General features: G+C 35.0%; 4 protein-coding genes across 7 annotated transcripts; 2 read left to right on the top strand and 2 right to left on the bottom strand.

Moving 5' to 3' along the window:
- Positions 1-225: 225 nt before the first annotated feature.
- LOC105317168 (uncharacterized) lies at positions 226-4,723 on the top strand. 2 transcript variants are annotated; one of them, XM_066085877.1, is made up of 4 exons: positions 226-321; positions 2,388-2,544; positions 2,838-3,044; positions 3,620-4,723. In XM_066085877.1, exons 2-4 carry the CDS (start codon positions 2,388-2,390, stop codon positions 4,696-4,698), a joined length of 1,443 nt encoding a protein of 480 aa, XP_065941949.1. In that variant the 5' UTR covers positions 226-321; the 3' UTR covers positions 4,699-4,723. The 2 variants fall into 2 exon arrangements, with proteins under 2 accessions (XP_065941949.1, XP_019918306.3); XM_020062747.3 differs by lacking the exon at positions 226-321 and having other exon boundaries at positions 2,340-2,544.
- A 2,102-nt stretch (positions 4,724-6,825) lies between these two features.
- On the bottom strand, positions 6,826-12,810 carry LOC105322838 (uncharacterized). The gene is made up of 9 exons (XM_011421739.4): positions 12,563-12,810; positions 10,674-10,745; positions 10,256-10,285; positions 9,942-10,132; positions 9,758-9,846; positions 9,389-9,643; positions 9,139-9,266; positions 8,580-8,847; positions 6,826-8,287 (listed from the first exon to the last, which is right to left on the bottom strand). Exons 1-9 carry the CDS (start codon positions 12,691-12,693, stop codon positions 6,995-6,997), a joined length of 2,457 nt encoding a protein of 818 aa, XP_011420041.3. The 5' UTR covers positions 12,694-12,810; the 3' UTR covers positions 6,826-6,994.
- Positions 12,811-14,430: 1,620 nt separating this feature from the next.
- On the top strand, positions 14,431-21,900 carry LOC105319173 (zinc phosphodiesterase ELAC protein 1). Of its 3 annotated transcripts, none has more exons than XM_034465744.2 (10): positions 14,431-14,660; positions 15,029-15,135; positions 15,523-15,638; positions 16,006-16,200; positions 16,537-16,634; positions 17,148-17,243; positions 17,877-17,976; positions 18,147-18,327; positions 20,112-20,206; positions 20,559-21,900. In XM_034465744.2, exons 1-10 carry the CDS (start codon positions 14,566-14,568, stop codon positions 20,862-20,864), a joined length of 1,389 nt encoding a protein of 462 aa, XP_034321635.1. In that variant the 5' UTR covers positions 14,431-14,565; the 3' UTR covers positions 20,865-21,900. The 3 variants fall into 3 exon arrangements, with proteins under 3 accessions (XP_034321635.1, XP_065941947.1, XP_065941948.1); XM_066085875.1 differs by having other exon boundaries at positions 20,064-20,206; XM_066085876.1 differs by having other exon boundaries at positions 14,464-14,660; positions 15,033-15,135; positions 20,064-20,206.
- Positions 20,649-23,847, bottom strand: LOC105319172 (uncharacterized). The gene is made up of 5 exons (XM_011416585.4): positions 23,699-23,847; positions 23,255-23,435; positions 22,259-22,345; positions 22,081-22,180; positions 20,649-21,760 (listed from the first exon to the last, which is right to left on the bottom strand). The coding sequence occupies exons 1-5, from the start codon at positions 23,702-23,704 to the stop codon at positions 21,688-21,690; spliced, it is 447 nt and encodes a 148-aa protein (XP_011414887.3). The 5' UTR covers positions 23,705-23,847; the 3' UTR covers positions 20,649-21,687.
- Positions 23,848-25,439: the final 1,592 nt, after the last annotated feature.

Raw genomic sequence — 25,439 nt, 5'->3', positions numbered from 1 at the left:
ATCAATAACAAAGTTGTATTCTAGTATCATGCCATTTCTTTCATAATTACAGATTCCGACAAGCAGTGCCATATTTCTCCAAACCATTGCGAGTTTTAAAAATTATTCAAAGTGTCACAACATGTTGCTACCTTTGAAATCTCTACCCAACAAACATTTCAAATAAACTCAATCAACCTGTCCCATTTCCCCCAATCTGTAAATAAACAAGGTTATCGGTGAAATGATTTAGTTGGGGTGAAGTGCTTCGTGTAGAAAATGCTTGACGCAAAAACTATAACGGAAATTCGGAGGGAGAATATCACTGATTAGCAAAAAAAGGTAAAGTTTGTATTAATTACCATTTCAGGTTGTATGATTTATATATATGAGAGTTTAAGAACCATTAAAATGTACAGATGTATTAGTAGTTGATATTCTGTTATCAGCACAATGTGTAACCACCTTACAGATGCTATCAGTATGTAAAATCACATGAAAACATAACGGATAAAGAGATGGATGAGAAAGGCGCGAAAAATGCCTTTATAGGGATGGATTAGAATTTGACAAAAACAACATATCCAATGATAACTTAAATGCTTTCTATTTTATAGAGGGGCTGTGTTCCATGTATTTTTATCATACTCTAATAAGTTCTGATGAAAATGAAGCAATTTCAATAAACGAAAACTTGGAGTGATGACATGTAGGCACCTGACTTTATATAATTTTGTTCTCATAATTAAAAACTAAACCTCCTACTTAATGATATATTAGGTAGAGGGTACATATATTCTATAATGAAAAAAATATACAACGTCAGGCGCCTGTGTGATGACGCACTAAACATTCCAAATACCATTAGAACCATTTTAACAAGGCCTTGGACTTTCCGTAGGACGTAGCTATCATTTCTTTCGTCAAAGCGTTAAAAATGACGCTGGATTCAAGTGAAATATACACCGATTGCGTAGTCTTAGCTCAAAAGCCAGAAAAATCGTGTTGATTTCAATGAGCTTTCACCGAGAGGGCAGCAATGAAATAGACAGGCATACGTCACATTGCTGTTTGACACAACTACCCAAAGTCCAAGCTCCTGTTATAATGGTTCTATGTATCTGACAATTGAACGTTTTTGGAAAATACTAGATAGTTCATAAACTCGTGCATGGCCAAAGTTGTTAATTTTAGCATTTTAAATGCATCTGTTTATAATGCCTGAAATGGTTCACAGGTTAAGGCACTAGACCATAGATAACTTATGGAATTTAGGGTTGCAGCTTCGATATCACTAAAACGTGAAGGATTTTTTTTTCATGTTTATTATAATTAAAATCACTATTATAATAAATGGCTTTTGCATGATTGCATTTTTAAAACAAATGAATTTTACTGCACAAGATTAGATTAAAAATTGTGTGGGTTTTTTTCTATTAAAAATACCAATGAGCATTTGAGCCATCGTATTCCTTCATCTTCTTTGCAGTTGTGAGTTCTTATATCCATACTCAGTCAGTGAGGAAACGGGTTCCCAATTTAACAACAGTGTGATTAACTAAAATTTAGTGATATTTTGAAAAGTACTGCATTTCTGGGTTGTAAATCAGTTTGGTTAAATAACTAACACATGTACGCATGTTGCATGAATGTACTAACATACCCCCCCCCCCCCTCCTTTTTTCAATCTGATTACCTTTATATATTTAACCTAGACACCTGTATGGGGAAAAAATTATATTAACCTACGCCTATCACACCTACAGCCCTTACCCCCCCCCCCCCCTCCCTCTATGTGTCGATTGGTCTACACATCAAGCTGCACCACGATGATATCTCTCACTCTATTATTGATTGTCTTAACAACTAAGGTTCGACTCTACCAAATCCTGAAAAGTGCAGACAATTCTTTTCTCAAGGACACTTATCTGATAGTGTTCTGAATGGAGTTAGAATTTACCGGAAGCTGAATGGTCAACAAACTGCAGACCAAATCTAAATTTTTAAGCCATAAAATATTGTTGAGTGTAGAGAAATTCCTAAAATTCTAGCTTTAGAATTGGAATAATTTCCTTTATTTTTAAAAAGATTATTTTTTAGAAAGCCCTTCTTTTCAAGGATATTAATTAATTTAGTCTAAAAGTAGTAACGGCCATCAAAAGTCCTTTTAAGTCATACTGATCAAGAATCGCTCGTTCTGAATGGTTCCTAAAGTGTGAGCTCATGTTGTTTCCTGTTTTCTGTTAAACAAAATGATATACGGCGTGTATAAACTTATTTATCGTAATAATAACAAGCCCTATAATATTAGCGGAAATAATTTCAAAGTCAGAAATATGTAATTGTAGATCTCTTGATTTGCAGTGGGTCTCGTAGATACAATGTTCTTTCTTTGTTATATTCCACAGATGTGTTTTAAAAACCTGACGGGTACCCGACTGAGGGTCATGATATGGGTGGGCTTTGTGGTGGGGTGCGTTGCCAAGTTTGTCACGGGCTCCCTGTTTGTCTACAACGTGTATCAAGATGACATCAAACAGACATTCAACTACACCCAGAAAGAAAGTAAGGACTGTGTTGTACAATGATATTGATTGTAAACGTATTACTAGCATATGAGCTTGTAGGATATTGTAGGTTAGAGTAGAATTAGTTTGAAGCATTTCCGAATGCATTTATTTTTATTCATGTATACTATTATCATTTGCATTTCTTTACATGTAGCTATTTCTTGATTTGTGCCAAAACCCCTACTATATAGAATGCACAACAAAATTTAAGATTTGTACATTACAAACAAGTATTTCAAATTTGTATTTTGTATTTAATTTAATCTTCATACAACATCGATTATATAGTGGAAATCCAACCATCGCTTTTGAACCTGGGACTTGGCGTGGGGTTTTTACCGGGAATGATTTACGACAGGTTTGGACCCACTGTGACGTCACTGGTCGGACTCTTCGTCTCTGTGGGGTCCTACATGCTGTTATGGAGCACCACCCGATTCATCGATTTCTATAAAACGGCGGGAGGATTAGTATCAGTGTACTTCATGTTCTGTGGTATGAACTGTAATCATTAGATATTCTATATGATAACCTGAAGGAATCTTTTCTTAGAGTAAATATTTGACATTTTACAAAAGAACTTACGACAAAGTCGTTAATATTTACAGCCTCGTAAAATGATCTTTAAAGACCAAATCTGACATAAAACCATTTGTTTACAAATATTTCAATTCCTATAATTGTATTTTCCAGCCATAAGAATAAATCATTGATTAGTTGGTGATTAATTTGAATTCATTAATCTGGTCGTAAGTCGTAAGTTCTCTGTAAAACGCAGCCCAGGACTAATTATTACGTTCATAATGCTATAGTAGTTTTGGTAAGCTGAGTGACTTTGTAGTATCAGCCACTTTTAAAACGTTATTATAATGTTGGATTTTGCGGGGATACTATTATTTTGCAAGACGATTGTCGCAAACGCCTAGCCTAAGAATTAATTGTTAAATAAACGAAATCCTGCTACGAGATTAAACAATAAGCAGAACTATCCAAGTTAACAGTTATCATCTCTCAAATATTCGAGCAAACCCTCATGGTTCTATATGACTCAGCCACTTTTTCCGCTGTAGGTCTTGGTTCCGTCTTTACCTATATGGTTGCCCTCAACACAAACGTCATCAACTTCTCGGAGAAACACAGGGGTAAAATCGTGGGCGGACTGAACTGCTTCTTTGCCGGGAGTCCGTCAGTCTTCTCCGTGGTGTTTTATCAATTGATCCAGAAAGCTGAAGATCATGCCGACAGTTTTGCAACATTTATGGCATTTTTTGCAATTCTCTTCGCCTTCGTTGACATCGTCTGCGCTTTGTTTCTGCGCGTATACAAAAAGAGAGATGAAGAAGTGTACACAGTGGATCCTTCCAAAATAGAGGAAGATATTAATAATAAAGCTAATACTGAGCAGAACAGTGATCCTAAATCTAAACCTGAGGTTCAACTGAATGACTTGTCAGGTGTGAATTCACAAAGCGAAAATAAGTGTTGTGCCCCACAGAAATCTCAAAAAGTCGAGCCAAAAACTCTCAAAGAAATTCTGATTGATGTTGATTTTTACCTGTTGATTGGCATGTTCAGTTGTGCCTCATCTATTGGACTCGTGTACCTTAACAACCTGACTGTCATTTCCAAAGCAGTCCATCTGGACCACAAAGACCAAGATCTCGTGCTCATTGTCCCCATCACGAACGCTCTCATCAGTGTGACCATTGGCTTTGCTTCCGATTTCTTCCAGGAGAAAATCCAGCGAATGGTTATCCTGATGTTTTCTTGTTTCCTGTACGTGGGTCTCACGGTTCTCGCTATGTTGCTAGGCGACAGCTACACCGCGTTATGTTTTGCAACTTTCTTTTGTGGGCTGGGAACTGGAATAATCTGGTCCCTTACACCCACAGTCATGAGTGAAATGTTCCACATCTCAAACCTCGGAAGGAACTGGGGTATCGCTCTGTTGTTTGCAGCACTGCTGGGAATGGCCGGACAGTATTCTTTCGGGGCTCTGTATGATGAACAGAAGCCGGAAAACGAGTTGTTTTGCTACGGTCTGCACTGCGTGGCCGGGGGACTGGGCGTGTGTGTGGGTTTCTCTGTCCTCGCTGTTGTGTTTGGTATTATCTTAATGCTTCATCGGGGTATCAGATTATCTCGCTAGTAAAGTTTCTCAGCGCTAACAATTATGGTGCAAGAAAATGATATATTTGCTTTTTAAGAGTATTGTAAAAGTTTTGTATATGATAATAACCCGGTTGTTTTGGATATTTGTTCACACTGCTACATCAAAATGAAATTATGTCTAACAGTTGTATTTGTCATTTGTTTCACAATTTTGAATTAAATAAAATTAATGTATATACATGTATTACCACTTTTCCTGAAAAAAAAGCTGACCTTAACTATACCATTGCGCCCTCCTTGAAAATAGATATTCATTCATACTTTATTTCCTCCAAATAAGAGGGAAGTGAAAATACAAATGAAGAATGAATGAAAAGCGACCATGAAAATTACAGAGAACATACTTAAATAAAGAGTCTACAATGTTCATTTGATAAGTCACATCCCATTCCAACTGGAAGTAATTAAGAAAAAAACTACATGTAACTGTCACCATGTGAGAAACACTTATTTAGAGTGACATATTGTTTCTTTAATTTAGTGCTAATTATTTCTAATTAGACCTTCACCGCCGGACATTAAGATGTCACCTGTTATTGAACTAATTATATATCTTGAGTAATCCTTTAAATTAATTATTGTATGTGTCAAGTGTAACTCTATTTATTTACACCTGTATGTATGTTTTACCTATGAACTAGTCGTTATCTACAATGATCGTCAGTTGGAGACTGGACCTTGTATTGTCCATGCCGACTGCATAGATCGTGTATAAACGACAAGTTTGGATCATTAATAAACTGTTATTCGACATACCGACTTGTGAATTTCTACCGGTCATATTACTATAAAATGTGATGATTTATAAAATAATCTTTCCAAGAACCAATGGGTCATAAGACCAGGAAAGATGAAAATTATGTTAGGGACGTGTTACACAGTGTAAATACAAACCAATAGGGACCTCCAGAAACAATATGAACAGGAATAGACCTGTTACACCTGTTAAATAGAATTGTTACACCATCGCCTATTAATAATAAAAGAGGTGATATTTCTCTGCAAGAAATCATTTTGATTTACATTTAAAGATATTTTATAATTCCTTTTGTTTGCCTAAAATAAAAAAAAATTCTCATTCCACTGACTCTCAATTTTGAGAAAAATAAATGTACATGCATAGGCGTCGGAAACGAGGGGGGGGGGTAGGGAGGGTGAATTGGGTTTTATTTTTATTGTAATTTTTTTGGTCAAGATTTCTGATGTTAGGTCTAGCCCTCCCCCTTTCAATTAGCTTCCGACGCCATTGACATGTATGTATCATTTGAACCCACGTTTAATCTCCGCTATCAACCATATATATATTCGAATGAAACCTAGCGATATATAATTACATGTTTCAGTGTCTTTGTCTGTGATAACACTACTAATCAATTTTGTACTGTATACAGTCCAATAAATTCAAATGACGTATTGTTGGGGCGCCAGCGGGGTTTGCATACTTAGTATTTTAATTTTTAATCGTACAATTGCATAATACTCAAAGATTTATTCCTTAATTCTAAATAACACTCATATGAAATGTCAATCTTTTCCACATTTTATTGAAATTTGTGTAACACAGATACAACGAGAAGAAAACATTTGACGAAAAGCGGAAACGAATTTGGCACACAAAGCTTTCACAGGATAGCCTAATAAATAGAATCATCGCCTGCGGGCGTTACTCCAAAACACAAAAGGAAAAATTAACAGTAAATATGCAACACAGTTCCCATAGGTTGGGAAGTGCAAAAAGGAAAGTTTTAACAGTAAAAGTGAGCAAATCGTTTAGAAATACTGATCATTCTTCAAAGACACATAAACCTCTTTATAATAATATTGTACAACATATATATCAAAATCTTTAAAACTGCAACGTTATAAACTTTCTGGAACAAGAAACCTTTGAGCAAGTCAGTCATGTAACATTATCTAAATATATAGAAATACTTCTTCAAAAAGTTAACAAATAGAATGCATATTGCAAAACAAAGTAATACTGATTTTTAATCTTCCAACATTCGTCATAGAACCTTCGATAAGTTTAATACTGACATCGGCTCAAGAACCAGTGTAGATCGAAATGATCTTCCTTGTGTCGCTTCCTTTTTTCGAAAGAGAAACAGAAGAGACCATCGGCCAACCAAACATCACAGTCATATCATTCACATGCTTGAAGTAAAAGAAAAAGGTTTACTGTACAACGATGTTGTGATCTATAACGGGTCAAAATGACTACACTTAATATAAATACAATTCAGTCTTTTCAGGGTCTATTTGCCCCTGAGCGATCACCCGTGTAGAACCTGTGCATTCATGCCGTCAAACACGTGCTTTTTACCACTGATAATATTCATCCTAAGATCCGGGTTCTGCTCCCTAAACTGGCCGTGGAAGTTTCTCCTAATGTCCGACTTAGAGAAATGATCCTGGATAGCTAGCAACGTTGATTGGGGTCTTGGCACCCCGTGTCCAGGTTCCCACTTAAATCTGTCGTCGCTTTTATAACTTATGTGATGGTATTTCGGGAACTGGCTTTCGTAAGCGGTTTGGAAAGTATATGAATGACGTAGGTTTGACGGTGCGAAGTTTGATGACAAGCTACCAAATTCGTCTCTGTATTCTGTATCTGTGGTTGAGAAAGGCCTCCTTCTGGGTCGGCGGGGAGAAAGTTCTACGTCATTTGTCATCTGGGTGCTTTCCTTGATAACAGGAGCAGGCTCAGGCATCAGGAAGGTAGGCTGGGGTCGTCTGGCGGACCCTTCGTTGTCCTTCCGGTACTCTGCTTGTGTGCTCAAGTATTGGGTCGTGTTTGCCTTATCGCCTGCTTTGTTTTCCTTTCCTTCTGCCATCGCGGCACTAAAGGTGCGGAACTTTCCGTCTTCTCGACTGCTGGCGATGGTCACACTATCCGAAAACGATACAGACTTGGACAATCCGTTTCTATTTCTCAACTCAGCAGCCGACCGTACGTTCTTTAATTTACTATTTTCCACAGACATCAGATTTAGAGGTTCGTTTCTGGCAGCTGGTGTGATTTTGTAATCTTGAAGGAATTTATGAGTATTGAAACTATCACCCATGTTACTCTCAGTTAGAACAGTTTCCCCTTCTTGAACTTTGACTCTTGCATTTTCTACCGTTGGCTGTAGGATTCGTTTTTGAACGTTCTTGAGTTCATTGTGTGGTAAGATAACTTCTCTACTCTCTCGTCTATCCCCTGCAAGATTGGGCTGACTAAGACTTAGTGTGCGCACGCCTCGAAACGCATCTTTCATGTCCCGACTTAATTGCGTTGGCAAGTACGCTGCATCAACATGGCTGTGCATTGTATTCATGATTTCCGGTCCACTCGTTTCGAGGTCGTTCATTGAGTGAGCGAGGACTTCCGGAATGTAGCTTGTTTTATACAGGCCTGCACGTTCTTCGTTGTATTTCCCTTCGTGTCCGTAAAAAGTACGCGGCTTTTCGCCTTCGTGGACCTTTTGCATTTTATGGTTCAATGCCGAAATTTCATGGTGTGGCTTCTCTAACTCTAGTACTGCATATCTATTCTGAGCCTCTACTTGTTGAAATGTCTCATCCTGAAAAAAAAATTATACGCACGTATTAATTACATACAAATAAACTTTCTTACGTTGTTTATTGATGTAATATGTGTAAGGGAAATGCATGTATCGTCTACAGAATTCGATAAAATAAAATTCAGCTAACAACACATGCTTTCTTATGCTCCGTCAGAGTAACACGTGCCCAACCTAAAAAGAAAACTGCTCAAGAAGTCATCACTTGAGGAATTTAATTCCAACTTTCCACTTTCCTTGGCAAATACTAAGAATACTACAGGGCTTTTTTTGTCGGAAGTATAAAGTTTACCTGTCTTTGCTTGGTTGATTGTAGGTAGTTTTCCGCTGTGTCCTGGGGCACGCCGACCACTGGGGGACAGGGAATGTTGTCCGCGGGCTGGCGCTCTTTCTGTTGACTGACACCTTCCAGGTTAGGTCTGGGATGTGCGACGTCATCCAACTCCTTCCACCGCAGTCGCTGCATGTGCCTGTTTTGCTCCTCGTTGGTATCCGGGAGATTGACATACTCCGTTCCGTTCCACAGTCTGTGTTCCTCTCGCTCACGTAGGGTCTTACGTCTGTAGTATATGAAAATCAGAAAATTAAGTTGGCTGGCAAGTTTTAAAAACACATGTTAACATATCCTTAATCCAAGGCGCACCTGATTTGATAATTTGTGAATGTTCGAATGCATGTAATTACCACCAAAACATTTGAACTCGGTTAGTTTATATACTGTTTCATATCCCGTTGAGATTGTTCGATTATATAAGATATCATCTCTACAACATACATATCATTCATATAAATAGTTTCGGATTAAGTGACAATTTACAAAGGTTTCACTATAAGAAATTGCAGATTCTTACGGGACATAATCTGTGTTTTCGTCCTCGGTGGGGTTTGGTTTCTGGGGTGGTGGACGAGGAATGATAGAGCGGGCAATCCTTCCCTCAAACGGGCGGGGCGGATCAAAGGTGTTTGTTGATCTTGGATACTAAAATGACATAAAGTAGATTTTAAGAAAATTGTATATATACCGGTCACATCAAATAGATTCATTTCTAATGTTTACTCTTTATACAATCAGTCAGAGAACATGTACAATAAAAAGGGTACCAGTTTATTATCCTCCACGCCGTATATATCCATGGCGCGTCTCTTGTCATCCAAATTATCCAACTTCATTGGATTCAGCGGACCCAGGCCGGTGTTGTTCAAATCGTACGTCGTCTGCCATTGGTTGCGCTCAATGTTGCGCAGTGCATTGGCCGACTTGTCAGACAGTTTATCCGCGCGATCTTGTAGGTTTGGACAGACAACTTTGAGAGGAGTTGGGTAATACTGTTGTCTTCCTCCCTTGGCTTTCACCAACTGCAAAAACATTACCAATATTTTACATGTCTATACGCAGACGATAATGATGAAAGCAATAAAATGTTTTATACAAGTAGAATAAATTAAAGACACGTAAACTGCGCATCGCACCTGATGGAATCCCTCTTCGCCGGACCACTCCAGTGCTAGCTTCTCAGACTCTTTTGGAACATATTGTATCTCCCTACGATCTCCATATCCTATATAGATATTAAATATTTGTAAATCACTTCACTTAATTTTTACCAAGCACAAAATGAAACAACAGGCACAAAGTGATTCAAAATCTTGTTACCTTTGGTTTTGTGTACAATTTGGACATCATAAGCTGTAGCTGGCATTTCCGCATTTATCGGCTGTTCTCGGCGCGCCTGCACTCCCCGTTTTGCGTCTTCCGGTGATTGGAATGTCGGGAAGACAGCGTAGCGCGGGATGTGTGAGCTGTAAGGGTGTTCGGCCGGAAAATCTTTGTTTATCATCAGATCTCTAAAAATTTTCAAAAATATCGATTACATTTGCTGCATATAATCCATTCTTTCAGATTTTGTCAACGACAAGAAATTGTGCAATTTACGTCTTCGAATTTCAATGACTAAAATATCAACGTACCCCATTTCCATTACTTGTGGTCTTGGTATTCTGCGACATAAAATATATCAGATGAATATATATCATAAAAAGCAATGCAGTTATAACTTGTCAAGTTTAATTTTATATTCTCCGCTATCGAAAGAGGAATTTTTCATCTCGTTTATAAGTGCCTATATAAACTGTACCTGTCTAAAATGCATTGAATATTAAAAAATAATTATTAGGCTTACAGTATCACATCTGAATATTTGTACAACGTATTTGGCTGTGTGATTGTTTGAGTTCAAAAAGATGAATAAACCCTTTTTGTCGACGAAACTGGAGAACTTGGCCAAGACGTGAAGCTGTTATAAACTTTGGTGCATCTAAGCATTGTTGTTGCTCAGTTAGAACTGAAATGAGTTTAGTCGGGTGGGTAAGGGGTTGGACTACTTACAATTCGTCGTTGCTGCGAATGTTGCTGAGTTTGAGCTGGGTCAGGGAGTAGTCCTGGTTCACTGGCTTCCCGCTGTAAGTAATTCATTGATAGATATAAAGCATGAATAATCCATGCAGAAATGAAGCGGTGTTTGTTCGGTGGTATCAAGCATTGATGAGTAAAACTTGCAAATTCATTGACCTCATTTATAATTGATGCTTAAGTACTGAGTTGCTCTCTCTCTCTCTCTCTCTCTCTCTCTCTCTCTCTCTCTCTCTCTCTCTCTCTCTCTCTCTCTCTCTCTCCTCATTCTTTTGTTTAACGAACATTTATGCTTAAGTTTTCTTACTCGAATAACCCATATATCGGTCGCAAACCTGAATTTAGAAACTCGGTGTATATACATCTATAAAATAGGTAATAAGTATTTTGTGGTGCACGAGACGTTATCTTAAATCTGTTTTTCTAAAAGTGTTAACTTTCGTCTTCTGTAATCGATGACTCTGAACGATCAATAAAGTAACATTGTTTGGTGTCAATTGTGTGCATTTAAACGTCCGTCTCGCACAATTAATGTGCCAAAAGAAGAAAAAATATTTGTTCCTACACTTAGGAGGGAGGAGGGAATGGAGTAAAAAGAAAACGCAATCATTTAATAACATATTTACTTTATGCACGCTTCATAAATTGACCATTTAACTGTTGAACCCCTCTAAGGCAAATTTCCACTTCTCCGCTTTTCGTTGAGGAACATTCAGTGCACTTAGATTCTCAGCGATTGTAGTATAATTGATTTTCTGCTGTAATCGCAGAACATCCTAGTTACATATATAGGAAACGGCCACGGCAATCAGGTCTATGTCATCATCAATGGACGATTATTCTCTCTGATAGATCGATTGATTTGAGAATTCTGTAAACAGACATTGCTCACACAGTTTGTCTGTTAGTTTGGGCAATGGGTGTCACATATGAACAGAATTGTTACCTTACATCGCAAAAACCATGCCTTTCTAAATTTCCCAGTTACACTAGCACCTTCATCCCCATATGTTAATACATTTATGAAATTGATACATACAGCACATATTAAATATTAAAATCGTGTGGTACTTTTCCGTGTCTAGTTCAGTGAAGCTTTGTACCAATTATCATCCATTATTTATAACAAAGGTAATCATCATTGTTCTGTGTCGATCCGGGACTCTGTACAGGACTGTACTACATAACGATTTGTCTGGGTGTATTCCCACGTGGGCATATAATAAACACCCTCTAATACAAGGTCAAATACAAGATGCCATGTTTCTAAGAATCGAAGATTGATTGCAAAAACAAAAAAAACAACAATCAAAAACCATATTTTGTTGCTGGTTGATAATAAAATGGGAGGGGGCGTCCGTGTAAGTGATGACTCAATGAATGAACGCGTTAATCTCATAAAGTACTTAAAACCAGAAAGAATCTGTGATTATCCTTAATAAGGAAGTCTCTAGGAGAACACGTATCTGTACAATCCAGCCAAATGTAGTGTATTGTGAAAAATATGATAATCATTGTAATATTTATCTTGAAATTCACAGATATCTCAAATCTGGTGTCATGCATAGTAGATAAAATAAAATCCTAATCTTATGAGTGCTGTTGATGGCAGATTTAGATTTACCATATATATATGGATAATTAAGGTCCATATATATATAAACCTTAGGTATATGTTTATCAGTTCAGCAATACACACAAATCAAGAATTTAATACCCATATCAACGCACCTGCGGCCATACGAAATCGTGCATTGTCTTTAATAATAAATCAATCTCAACAAATGCAAAAATTCTTTATATTGAATTTTTATATGATCTATAACAATGTGAAATTAACATACAAATATAAATACAACACTTACGTGTAGTGCCATGTCGGTTCCCCTTGGCCCCGATTCCAAGCATTGATGTTTTCTTTCAGTTTGCCCGACCCCCATTCCGTGGGCACCTTGGGGTTGTGGTCAACGGGAGGAAACAACTCCAGCGACGTCATGACCTCGGTTGTTTAGATATCCTCCCAGAACTTGTTGAAATAATGGATAATTACATCGATGTCTAGCAATTGTCTGTGTCGCGTCTCTCGTTGCTAAGACGTATTCTTATGCAAATGAACCCGAAGCAACTGCGATAATCCGAGACAAGGTGCGTTTTCCGTTCAGATCCATGATAAATCTTTAAAGTTCCGAGTGGGTTTTTAAAGTTTTAAGCCTTCTATTTAGAAGAGTTCGACTTTCAGGTTGAAATTAATACCGATATATTTAAATGCTTAAAACCATTCAATTTAAATCCATTTCCTGCGAGATAAAACAATCTGTTAAGCTGTGAACAGCAGATCAGTGGAAATCTATACCTGATCAAACATTTGTATTGTGGTTTTCGGCGGATCTCAATGTGCCAAAAATTCAGATATTTTAATGCATTTTAAAAGTTTAATCATTTGTAAGCTCTTCTACCAAATTAAATAAATGCACATACTACTAACTATGTGTGATGTTCGTTTGTCTGAAATCAATGATAAAAAGTTAATACTGACATGATATAATAAACTCTGATCAATATAGTTATTTCAATATGTTCAATATAACTTCAATTTCGCTCGTCATTTCCTTATTTTCATTTCAATTTTTTACATGCTCCCAAAAAAGTGGGGGGCCAACTCCATGATAATTCCATTTTTTATATGTAAATTTAAAAAAATTTGTGGCTGCGAGAAAAAGTGGGAGGGGGGGGGCAGGCCTGAAGTAGTCTTTATTTTATACTAACAGGTGTTAGAGGTATATATTTCAAACGTAATCGGACAAAAGAGGGATTCAAATTAGTTCAAGTTTAATTAATTGATAATTTATTATAAAGATACTGGTATATTTGCTATAAAGATGGATCGAGAAGGATGCAAAAATATATAGTTCTAGTCATTAGAAGATACAGGAAAATATAGTAAAGTGTATATTAGAGTTTAACAAAGTAAACGAACGTTTTAAAAAGGACTTAGAGCAAAGATCGAAATTCTTATATGCATTTTCTAAAAAGTTTAGTTACTGTGTATTCAGCATAATAAGAGTTATATAGCTTTTATAATTTCAATTTTACCCGCTCTTTATTGGTACATGACTTATGTATATTCGGTATGATTGAGCTTTAATTTTTCAGTTTTAGTTTTATTCATTAAAAATATGTAGACGTAAATAAAATTATTTTCCACTATGTCTTTTCTCTAATTGGCTAAAAAATGAATTATGGTAGAAAAAATATTAAGATTGAAAGAGCATGAAATTTTAAAAATTGATTATGAATGTCCCAAAATAGCAGTTATATTTTTCTCCAAAATCAAATTTTCCATCATGTTTAAATTCTTACTGTTTTCCACAGATACGATTTCGAACAAACTGAGGAACTCTTTCAGAAATAAAACTCCAAACTTACATGTACTCTTAATATATAGTAGGAAAGGAGGAATAAGTAGATAAATACAATGAAAACATATGGCCGGACAGGGAATCGAACCCGGGACCCCGGCTGCAACTCTAGTCAGGAGCTCTACTACTGAGATACCCAGGCCGATATCCACGGTCTATCTACCCCCAACTCTGAATATATTTTTTTTAGTTTTACCCACAGGGGCCAATCCCGTTTTATCATTAATTTCAATGTAACCATGATGGTTACATTGAAATTAACTTCGCCCCTGTGGTTCTACCTGGAGCCAATTCAGATCGGGTTTGGTGTTCTTGAAACATCCAACAACAACATTGCAAACATCGTGTTTCTCAACCATCTCATGATTTTCATCATTTGTACATGTTAATATGTGGGCTGCCAAAATATAAGATTAATTCTTTTATGCATTGAACTCAAATGGTGATGAATGATAAAATTACGAAGATGGAATGCACTGAAAGAAATTAGTTTGTTGAAACTTCGTTTTCAAAGCAACAGAAGAACATTTTGTTCCAAAAGAAGGTAAAACAAAAGTTTAGCTTTGTCAGCTTGTGGAAAATTAACTTGATACCGATAGTTATAATTCACCATGTAGTAGACCTACAAAATAACAGTTAATTGAGTAAATGCAGAAGGTTTGTTGTTAATGTTTACATTCATCTGTTCATTAGATTGCAGCTGGATAATGTTAAGTTTAAAATGGAAAGTTTGGAAATTCATAATATTCACCTCTTTATCCTGTAATTCTCCAGTGAAGAATAAACCATTTTATTCACCAAAATATAGACTCATATTGTGTACTATTACCTTCTAGCAACAATTTATAAATTGATCCAGCTTTATACAGTAAGTTATACATGTCTTTGTCAGAGTCTGAACCTTTTTTTCAGACAGCTATTTGCCATGAGCAGCTCTACCATGGAGCTGACTTTCCTGGGGACAGGCTCAGCCTACCCCTCCCCATCCCGTGGGGCATCGTGTGTCATCCTCAAAATGGGTATGTCATGTGTGTTCTCAAATAATATATTAAATAACGGGTTGAAATAAATCGTGTTCTGTTAGTAAATTATGGGTTATGTTGAATAACTGTTGAAATTTCTTTTTATCGGTAATATTAGATATCAAGGTAAAATTTGTTTCATTAGACAAGTATTTATCATATGTATTTAAGTACATGTATATATATATATATATGACAGTTTTAAAGTTTTGAAATATCCAAGTCTTGAATAGTTCAAATTAGGTACCCAGAGTTGGCTTTTCTACTTTTGGTTGAATGTAAATTCCATTTTGCCATTTTAATTCTTATAGTATAATTATATCCTTATAACTGTCAACTAAATTTTACTGTCAGTGATGTCTTCATTTTGTTAAATGTCTACAGATGATGGTTCCTGGATGTTTGACTGTGGAGAGGGTTCACAGATTCAGCTACAGAAAAGCAAGGTCAGAGCTGGAAAGGTCAACAAGATATTTATATCTCATCTCCATGGTGATCATGTAAGTAAAAAAAAACTGGATTAGCATCAAAACTCACAATTAAATGTTTCCTCTGCTGCAATGTTTTCAGCTGTTTCCATCCTTTTATTATTGATTTTTTAAACTACAAACTGATTTAATTCTTTTAGTTCAAGTAAGTGTTTATCAGCATTGATATGTTAAAATAGGTTTTTAACATGTAACATGTAACTTTTGAACATTTGAAATAATCAAAATAAGACTTTCAAACCATAGAAAAAAATCTTTACTATGGAAAAAAAGTTAATTGTTTCAATGCATATTACTAGTATATCCTAAAGTTATATATCGGTAATTGACTGTTATATAAAGAGTGTGTAATACATTTTATGATATGATTATTTCATAGATGTTTGGGTTGCCTGGGCTACTGTGTACAATAAGTGGAAACAACCAGAGGTCAGAGCCATTAGAAATCTTTGGACCGGTGGGATTGCGGAGGTTCATCAGGACCAGTCTAGAACTGTCACGAACCATGCTGGGATTCTCATATATTGTTCACGAGATGAAGGTGTTACCATGTCAGATACCACCTGATGTACAGGTATCACATATTAGTATCAGTTATGTACCAGTAATTATATCTTTGTTGTTTTATGTCTGGAAAATATGCACAAGACTGGAGAGCTGCAGTTATGATCAAACATTTTTAATTCTTATATATCAATTGTGCACAAAATCAGCTGAAAGAACTGTAGCTCCTTAGCTTATCAGAGACCTATCATTCTGAAGTTGATGATTTAAAACTGATACATGTAATTTTCTGTATTGGTAGATGTATCAGTTTTATAATGCTCTATATATTGAAAATACATGTACTTATTTACATGAATGTAGAAATTAATGCTGAAGTGTTCTATATAATTTGCTTTTTAATTAGAAATGGAAGATAGAAGATTCATGCAATGAGCAGAGATTACATCCAAATGAAAGGAAAGGGTGCCTTATTGAGGCCGACTCAGACAACGTCTGGACACTGTTAGTACTCATTATTTGTTATGCGTAGCTCCCTGTGACACCCCTTATATATTATTTGTAATAGAAGGAGGGACATCCATCACATTGGGTGCACAAGTCATGAATCTATTCAGTCATGTTGAGAAATGTAAAATCTGGTTTGTTGTTTCTATTATGCCAGCAATTATATAACATCAAGTGCTTGAATCAATTTTGACATTATTTAATTGACATGCACTGAAATCTTGTTTTAAGGGTGTCTTTAATAGTGACAAAATCAACCATCACGAAACTAAAATTTCATACATTATAATATGTATTTTTAGAGTTGTCTCTCCTTAAGCCTCTGTACTGGTTAATTTTGATTGTATCTCCCTTTAGCCACCATACAGGTTAATTCCACAAGCACCTGACACTATTTTTTTTTCTTCCAATAAGAAATACACCCCCTACCTAATACTATGAACAATTAGATAAAATTATTGGCCTATTGTTAATTCTGCCTGCTTATGAATTATTTTGATCTACCTGTAGATTGAGCAATGACAAAATCTCTGTGAAAGCAGTTCACCTGAAACACAGGATTCCATCGTTTGGTTTCTGTATCCAAGAAGCTGCATCACCTGGAAAGTAAGCCCTGTTCATTTGTTAGTTATGCCTTAAACATATAATTGTATATCATGTGATAATGTACATTTTCACTCCTTGAGACAACTTAAGACAGTTATGGAAATTATAGACATTTCTCATTTTGTGTAGTTTAAAAAAGATTAATTTGTTGTTTAAATTATGCATGCCCTTAGAGGGCCCTTGTTTTGTGAATAAATAATAAATATAAACATATAGACGTTGAAAGTTAATAGTTACATGAAAAGAAGGAAATAAGACTAAGCAAGGTCACCTATTAGAATATATGCCAACAAAATTGTATCTGATTCAAGAACAACAAATTTTTAACCCAAAGAAAATATGTGCTTCTACAGTACATGTGTATTCATAAGTCACATGTAATTATTGCTGGATCTAAATTTACTATGGCAGAATGTGTCAGATTAAAACATTACTAGTATTATGTCAGGTGTGACAATAACTGTTCACCTGTGAATAATACATTTAAACAGAAGTTTACCCTATTTGAGATGTATATATTCTAGACTATCATAAATTACTCTCAATATACACTGTACCAGACCACTGATTTAAGGCATGAAAAATTCCAGTAGGAGTTAGTCTTTATCCCATTGAACGATATGTTTCCTTTAGACTGGATCTATCCAAACTGTCATTACAAGGGGTGAAGCCTGGTCCATGGTGTAAGGAAGTGAAAGAGGGCAGAATTGTCACGCTACCAGATGGGAGAACGGTATTTGTTTTACAGCATATATCACTAGTATTTAGTATTTACAAAACAGTGCTACTTATCAAACTTAATTTGTCCTTGATAAATGATTAAAATTACAATTTCTAAAGTTATACAGGAGAAGCTACTTGGTGGCTGTAAATTTTTTTTGTAAATGAACATCATTTTTGCAGATTGACCCTGCTGATGTAGTGGGACCCCCAAAACCTGGTCGCAAGGTAATTATTATGGGGGACACCTGTAATTCCTCGGAGATCTACACAGTGGGAATGGATGCTGATGTACTTGTACATGAAGCCACTCTACAGAATTCACTCAAGGACATGGCGCTAGAGAAGGGCCACTCGACACCAGGTAAGATGATAATAAACCTAGGAGAAACCACTCATTGTATTAGTAGAGTGGACGTTGATGCAAAAAAAAATTACTTATGGACCATCTGCTGCACACTATGATCCCAGTGGAATTATTCCATTTTGTCAGGTTTTTTAATTAAGTATTAATATTATAGAGAAGGATGTTATTTCATATATAGATGACTTTTTTTGATAAACAATTTTGAAGCATGAAGAGTATGGTAATTTTTGTGGTGATGAAAATTCAAAATCCTTGAATTATAAACATTTATTATGAGGAACTTTTTAAAATTCTTATAATGAAGCATAAAAGCCATTATAAATCTTGTGTATTAACAACGGAGAAAAAGTTTTGAATGTTATGAATTGTTGATATTTTAAGCTAGCTACTTCACATTGAGATTGTGTTGATAAACTGTACTCTTACTAAAATATTGCACTTCTGATTTTATATTATCTATTAGTGCATAGAGGACACATTATGTGCAATAAGTGTATGTGCCATTATCATATTATAGATTTTATCATTGAAACTTGTGCAAATGTGCACCTAGAAGATTGCAATAGTTTTCTTAAAGTACATATACCTTTATATTCAAATTTCGGTGGAATTTTCAACTTCTCATTTTTTAAATGTAAAAAGTGTTATTGTGTAAATCTTTAGGGGTCACAACATTAAATTTCATTTGATCCTTTAACATTCTTCAGTGTCTTGTTCTTAACAAATATTTTTAGAACATTTATATAATTACTGGTACATGTACTTGTATTTAGGGTTGGATACCGGTACACGGTACCAATACCATACCGAATACTTGCTTTAAAAATACCGGTAAAATACCGTTTCATTTAATACCGGTACGAATAACGGTATTTCTGTATCTTTGAAACCCTTTGATACAATTAAAATGATTTTAAAAAACGATTACAGACTTGCTAAAATCGAATTCTCCGCGCATTAAAAGGATAGGCTAATTGACGAAATATGCGCTTTATCATTGTAAGTACGATCCTTGATTCGACTGCCAATACTTTAATAAATCAATGCATATTAAATTTAAAAAAAACAAACTAAAATACATTTACAATGATAGTGTTTAATTTTATTCTGACAATAAATGTAAATTAAAAAGACAAACTAGAGCAAAAGTTTTTTATTTATTTCCGTTCTATTTTCTGATGTTTCGTCAATTAGTGCGACCAAACAATGGCTGACAACCGGGTAAACCGCTCGGCTGTATAGTCTCATTTCAGTAGGAAATCAGATGGTGGTGTTTGCAACAATTGCCAGTTATTTTGCCTGGGAAAAGGGGAAAACACAAGGAACTTTACTAAACATTTGAGAATCAGATTCAATTTATTTGTCTTTTAATCTTTTATTAAAAGATTGAAGCATAAACATAGTTTGTAAACTCATATGTTATTGTATATATATTATACTATCTTTATAAATTATAACACTGAAAGATCAAAATCACATTTATTGAAAAAAAAAATTATCATTCTCATTTATTGAGGTCTAGTACCGTTAAAAATACCGCATCATTTCAAAGATACCGGTATAGTATCGTACCGTTTCATCCTTAACGGTATCCAACCCTACTTGTATTCATGTAAACGACTAAGAGAGAAATAAGTTTTTATTGATGCATATATATTATTTAATGTGTGGTAACATTTTCTAATTCACATGACAAACAATTCAAATATTCAAAGTGCAAGACTTTATTTCAGCATTCAGACTGTTAGCGCACAGTACTTTCAGTACTCTGATTCTTTTAGGAATGGCTGCCGAGGTTGGCAAGGACCTAAGGATTAGACTGCTGGTGCTGACTCATTTCAGTCAGAGATACATGCCTGTGTCTGATGAATATGAGGTAAATGGCATTAGAGATTGGAGGCTGTGTTTAAATAATTCATTGGTTGAATAACAGCATAAATTTTTGGTAAAGTTGCAAAGTTCATTTGGAGAATATGCTTTAAATGAAAATCTTTTAAGGCACACCAAAAATGGCCATAACTAATGGTATTAATGAATATTGTAAACCAACCGATTATTTTTGGGGCTTAATTATGAATCAAATCCAGACCTGTGTATTTCATGTCAATCCTTTACCAATGTGGGGCCATGGTCCATTTATTCTAGACTCCTAAAAATATTACAGTGCTTTAAAGAACATGAGCTCTTAATTTTTTATGTAAAAAAAAAATGTCTTTCATTTTCTTTAGGAGGAAGAAACAGTTTCCATTCTTGTTAAAGAAGCTCAGGAAATCATGGGGCCAAACCGAGTACTAGCTGCTGAGGATTTCCTCTCCATCACCATCCCTCTACGCCCCGCCCCTCAGACAGAGGGGTCAGAGGTCAATGAACACAACCTAGCAGTGTTCAAGCAGTCCTCAGCTCTCAAAGAGGACCATGCAGAAAACTCTCAGGTCAAGAAAAAAGTTCTCAAGCATAATGGAGAGGAGAATGAACTGACCTCCACAGAGGAAGTAAAGGCCAAAAGGTTAAAGGTCGAAGAGCCCCCCTCATGACACAAGGACTGATAAATAGTGAAGAATTAACTTTTCTATTTAAAGAAAAAAACTAGCACATTTATTGACAATTACATTTGCTGTCATTAAACATAAAATTACATGTATTTGCTTTTATAACATCTGAACCTCTGTCATTATATCTACATTTGTAAATATTTATTATATGTACCTCATGTTTACGGTTTGATTAAAATCAATTGAATTGAATTTAAAATATACACTGAAATAAAGTGTTTAAATTATCATATTTGATAAATTGCAGCTTCATTGTACATGTAAATTTTATCTCAATCAAATATATACAGTACAGTCATACCTTGTTATCACAAACTCCATTGGACCAAGAAAACTTTGAGATATCAATTGTAAAATCAACTTATAAATTTGCAATATCAGGGAGTGACCACGTTCTTTCAACTGTGATATTGAAGCATATCTTTTAGTGGCAATGTCTCCTATTTTTGTGGATGAAGTTGGTATTTCAGAATAATTATTTTTATAAGCACAATAATTAGATACATAATGAAATCAAGTTCAAATAAAATACAATAGTTACTAATTTTTGTTTAGATTAATAACATACAAAGACATGAAATACAAGATTTAAGGTAATCTGAATCAACCTAGATGGTAATGAATTGGTTAATCCTGTCCCAAGAATTACACACTGTACATATATATAGGTGTTGATATATATCCTCAGAAGAATACACTGGAGATGTTGGTAGTTTATGGATAATATAGTCCGTACTCTGTTTTTATACATACATACAATGTGAATATTTAGAGTATTTTCCGAGATGCACCTGTTATTTATACATTATTCCGTGTCTTGTTTCTCAAGGTCACACAATTCCACCTGGAAAGTTGTGGGGTCACTCGGTATTGGGGTACTGTTGAAAAAAATTAAGAAATATTTAACTTGCTAATTTGGAATATCTCTAAATGAAATACCTACGTCCGATAAAAATCTTCAATTCTAGACAGTACATGTTTCAGTGCAGTTAATGTAGAATAAAACCCATAACTTTTGTTCGTTTGTTTAAATTGTTTGGTTTGTTTGTTTGGGGTTTTATTTTTTGGGGGGGCGGGGGCTATTAGTATTTATAATGTGTGTTTTTTTCATGGGAGGGGGTATTATTTTGTTTTTATTTTCATGTCATACTTGATAAAAATCATTTTCTCCATTTAATTCAGTAAGTGAAAACATTACCTGATTAGCTTGCGGAGAGCCCTGTTAACGTACATGATGTCAAAGCCGTCCCGGTATGAGAATCTCTGGGCCAGAGTTTGGCAATTCATCAATCTGTGTCCTATTCAGGAAACGATGGATCATAAAACAGACAAAGTTTTTGTGTATGTTAGAATTAATTATATCTCTTTACACTTACCCGACATTCTGCAGCACTGCGCCTGTCTACCCGGTAGACCGCCCTGCAGGTAGAACTCCTCTCCACAGTCAAAACCCCCATCAGCATCTGTTAGAATTCACACACATATGATACACATGTACTTTATGAATTATGATTTTAAAAAAAAATCAGATACAAATGAATCGATATTTTTCAACACTTTTGAGCTTTAAAATCTGAATATTTTCTGTATCTTTATATAGTCTATTAGTTTTAAAATTGCCGGGACCACTCAGGCCATCTTAGGCCTCGATCACATATAATTTCATTCCATGGTTTATTATTTTATTTTATGTTTTCACATGCGCTAGCGTCGATATAAATTTCAGCGCAGTTTTCCTCCCCTTCAGCAGTTATTCAAGTTATTTAAATTATTAGAATTTCTAATAAAAAAGAAAATATATCCCAACCTAATAATTCCTATTAATTATTACCGGTATTTATTATAATTTAAGTTAGATGGTACTTTTTTTTTTATAAAAAGTACAGTACATCAAGTGCTGTTATTTGAACAAATGTTATGATTGATAAACTGCTGCTAATAAAATTAAACCAAGACAATCAAGCTTGTTTCAAGAAACCAATACAAAGTGATGTTGATAATTTAATAATGCAACGCGCGTCACATGCCAAAAAAACCCACCAGGATATACATGTATAGTTTAAGAATAAAAGTATATTTTACTCTGAAGGAAAAAAAATGTGCAGACAGAAGCAAACAGGTGTAACTGCGTTGAAGAAAATTTCAAATATTATTTTGCTGTCCTTTTCTTACAGCCAAATCATATAACATGCATACCGAACATGTTCATTTATTATTTATCAGGGTTTGGGAATTTTTTTTTCATATAGCCCACTATGAGAAATTTTCTCTGCGGGTGAAATTTAGATTTATACAAATGTATTCTTTATATTCTTGTATAAAAAAATACAATTAAATATCACCTCAGACACGCGCCCCTGAAGAATACATACCGATTTGCTTGCAATCTGTGCTCTGTGTTCCCGTCACGTGACAGTAATGCACGGCATCGGACTGTCCCGTGTCCCGACGGAACCCGAAACTTTGCTGGTCCGACTGACAAAGGCGCCGGAAGTCGACCAGAGCTCCGGACGTCCACATGACTAGGACCCCCAATACAACCACTCCAAATATCTAAAGGGTAATGATATGGTATATCTTATGTTCTATTCCCTTTTTGATTAAAATTTAAATTAAATTAATCAAAGGAATATATATAATAAATTATATTAATTTTTCATGTATAAAATTCAGTTTTCATTTTTATAAAAACATTAATATTATTGTGAAGTTTTATAAATATATATATTTTAATATATTATATGACATATTATAAGAAAGAAATGAAATCTGAATTTGAGTTCTATTTCAAATATAAAAATAATTTAGAAATTTACCTGCATTTTTCCAAATAAGTTAGCGATCCTGCATACATGTATTGTTATCTCAATTTTATATTCTTTTTTTCTTCTTTCTTTGACAATTTTTAAAAGCTCTTGTATAAATACTTAAATAATGGTCACTCCCACTGTTATTAAGTTGTAATTAACTTGAATATGACTGGTCTACATACTCGCTTTCACGTGACTGATGAATATTCATTTTTTTTACGCTGTTGACGTTTTAAGGTGGTTATATGTGTGTCAGTAGATCAGATATTATTGGCTTCCAGTAACACCCCACTGAGTTCACATATTTACTTTAAAAGTACAATTTCATTCAGTTTGTTGCATCAGTAGATTTGATGTTATGCAATTTTGAGTGAAACCCCCCCCCCCCCCCCCCCACTAAATCATGCCGAATCGTTTACAATATAAATATTCGTGCTTTTTACATCAAAGAAGGTATATGTATTTAGTTGTATTTTTAAATTTGTTAATTCATTTTCCTAAGATTTATAATTTCCCCGTATCACGTAAAGTACGAGGCAACTTTCTGCGCTCGTTATAAAGTGCGTGCATAAAATGATAAATTACATCTCTCTCTCTCTCTCTCTCTCTCTCTCTCTCTCTCTCTCTCTCTCTCTCTCTCTCTGTGTTTTTTCATTAGATAATCTGTATACGTAAGGAGATTCAAAGGTCTGTTAACGCGGACATTCTGCCATGCAAAAAAGATGTATAAGCCTGAACCAAATGATAATCTAAATTATCATAGCTCCACGTGTATACTAATATATTTGTATATATACAGGGAAATTTACGGAACTTAAAGACACAATAAATATCAGTTTTTTTTCCTTAGTGGTAATAAACACCATAGCAGAATAAACAGAAATAGGAATCCGAGTAATTCAGATTCCTAGAGACCACATTTTCTAGTCCGAAATCCATTGTCCATGTATCGCTTTCTGGGGTGTCTTGTGGTAAAAGTACACATCACCATTTGGGTGGAAATCGGGCGTGAAGCTATATTTCTCGCAGTTATGCAACATGATTCAAAAATCTCGCCAGTTCTCTGCAATCATATTCCAATTTAGATTGTACTTTTAGCCTCTCCGCATGGGGTTTTTCTGAAAAATTCTTTAAGACACTCATTCAGTGAGATTCTAAGAGTTAACTTTATGTGTGGATCATGTGCGTATTATAGCTTAGCGAGTGCTGATCAATCACGATTCTAGTAAAACATCATAAATAGATTTCCTGAATTAAAACTCCAACTGGGTTTGACATGAACCTTCATTATTTTTTGTCCGGTGGAAAAACAAATTGTAAACATGTTTGCCATGCAATGGATAACAAGAATACGTATATTAAAATTCAAACCATTTATTCCAGGTGTGCAGTTTAATAGTAAGCTCTATAACTTGCTTATTTATTTATTAAATTATTGCGCAGCACAATAAAGCCATACCTCTAAAACACCAATTGAGTTTCACATGAATGTTTATTCATTTGTTTCAAGTCAAAAACTGCAATCAGTATGAACAAGCTCGAAAAAGGATATCATTTTTCTTCAAACCTATTATTCGGGGTGACTTACAATTATTTATTTATTTTTACGCAGCACAATTTCGCCATAAGTGTCCTTTCAGACATATGAGAATCTTTGTACACGATACAAATGCTTGTTACAACAAAAGAATAGATAAATAAAAAGAAAACCGTAAACTATATGTAGAATATAAACATCAACATATGT

Source organism: Magallana gigas, chromosome 5 (genome assembly GCF_963853765.1).
Source record: "Magallana gigas chromosome 5, xbMagGiga1.1, whole genome shotgun sequence".
Taxonomy (NCBI): Eukaryota; Metazoa; Mollusca; class Bivalvia; order Ostreida; family Ostreidae; genus Magallana; species Magallana gigas.
The sequence above is the reverse complement of the archived record's forward strand: the minus strand, read 5'-3'. Positions and strand labels throughout refer to the sequence as shown.

Excerpts from the sequence above, each read along its gene's own strand:
- LOC105317168 (XM_020062747.3), top strand. The coding sequence starts at position 2,361 with ATGTTCTTTCTTTGTTATATTCCACAGATGTGTTTTAAAAACCTGACG. Across the intron at positions 2,545-2,837 it reads CAACTACACCCAGAAAGAAA|TGGAAATCCAACCATCGCTT; the intron begins GTAAGGACTGTG and ends TCGATTATATAG. Across the intron at positions 3,045-3,619 it reads AGTGTACTTCATGTTCTGTG|GTCTTGGTTCCGTCTTTACC; the intron begins GTATGAACTGTA and ends TTTCCGCTGTAG.
- LOC105322838 (XM_011421739.4), bottom strand. The coding sequence starts at position 12,693 with ATGACGTCGCTGGAGTTGTTTCCTCCCGTTGACCACAACCCCAAGGTG. Across the intron at positions 10,746-12,562 it reads GAACCGACATGGCACTACAC|CGGGAAGCCAGTGAACCAGG; the intron begins GTAAGTGTTGTA and ends AATTACTTACAG. Across the intron at positions 9,644-9,757 it reads GCGAAGAGGGATTCCATCAG|TTGGTGAAAGCCAAGGGAGG; the intron begins GTGCGATGCGCA and ends ATGTTTTTGCAG.
- LOC105319173 (XM_066085875.1), top strand. The coding sequence starts at position 14,566 with ATGATAAAATTACGAAGATGGAATGCACTGAAAGAAATTAGTTTGTTG. Across the intron at positions 16,201-16,536 it reads AGATACCACCTGATGTACAG|AAATGGAAGATAGAAGATTC; the intron begins GTATCACATATT and ends CTTTTTAATTAG. Across the intron at positions 20,207-20,558 it reads CTGTGTCTGATGAATATGAG|GAGGAAGAAACAGTTTCCAT; the intron begins GTAAATGGCATT and ends CATTTTCTTTAG.
- LOC105319172 (XM_011416585.4), bottom strand. Across the intron at positions 22,181-22,258 it reads GCAGTGCTGCAGAATGTCGG|GACACAGATTGATGAATTGC; the intron begins GTAAGTGTAAAG and ends TTTCCTGAATAG. Across the intron at positions 21,761-22,080 it reads GCTCTCCGCAAGCTAATCAG|TACCCCAATACCGAGTGACC; the intron begins GTAATGTTTTCA and ends TTTTTTCAACAG.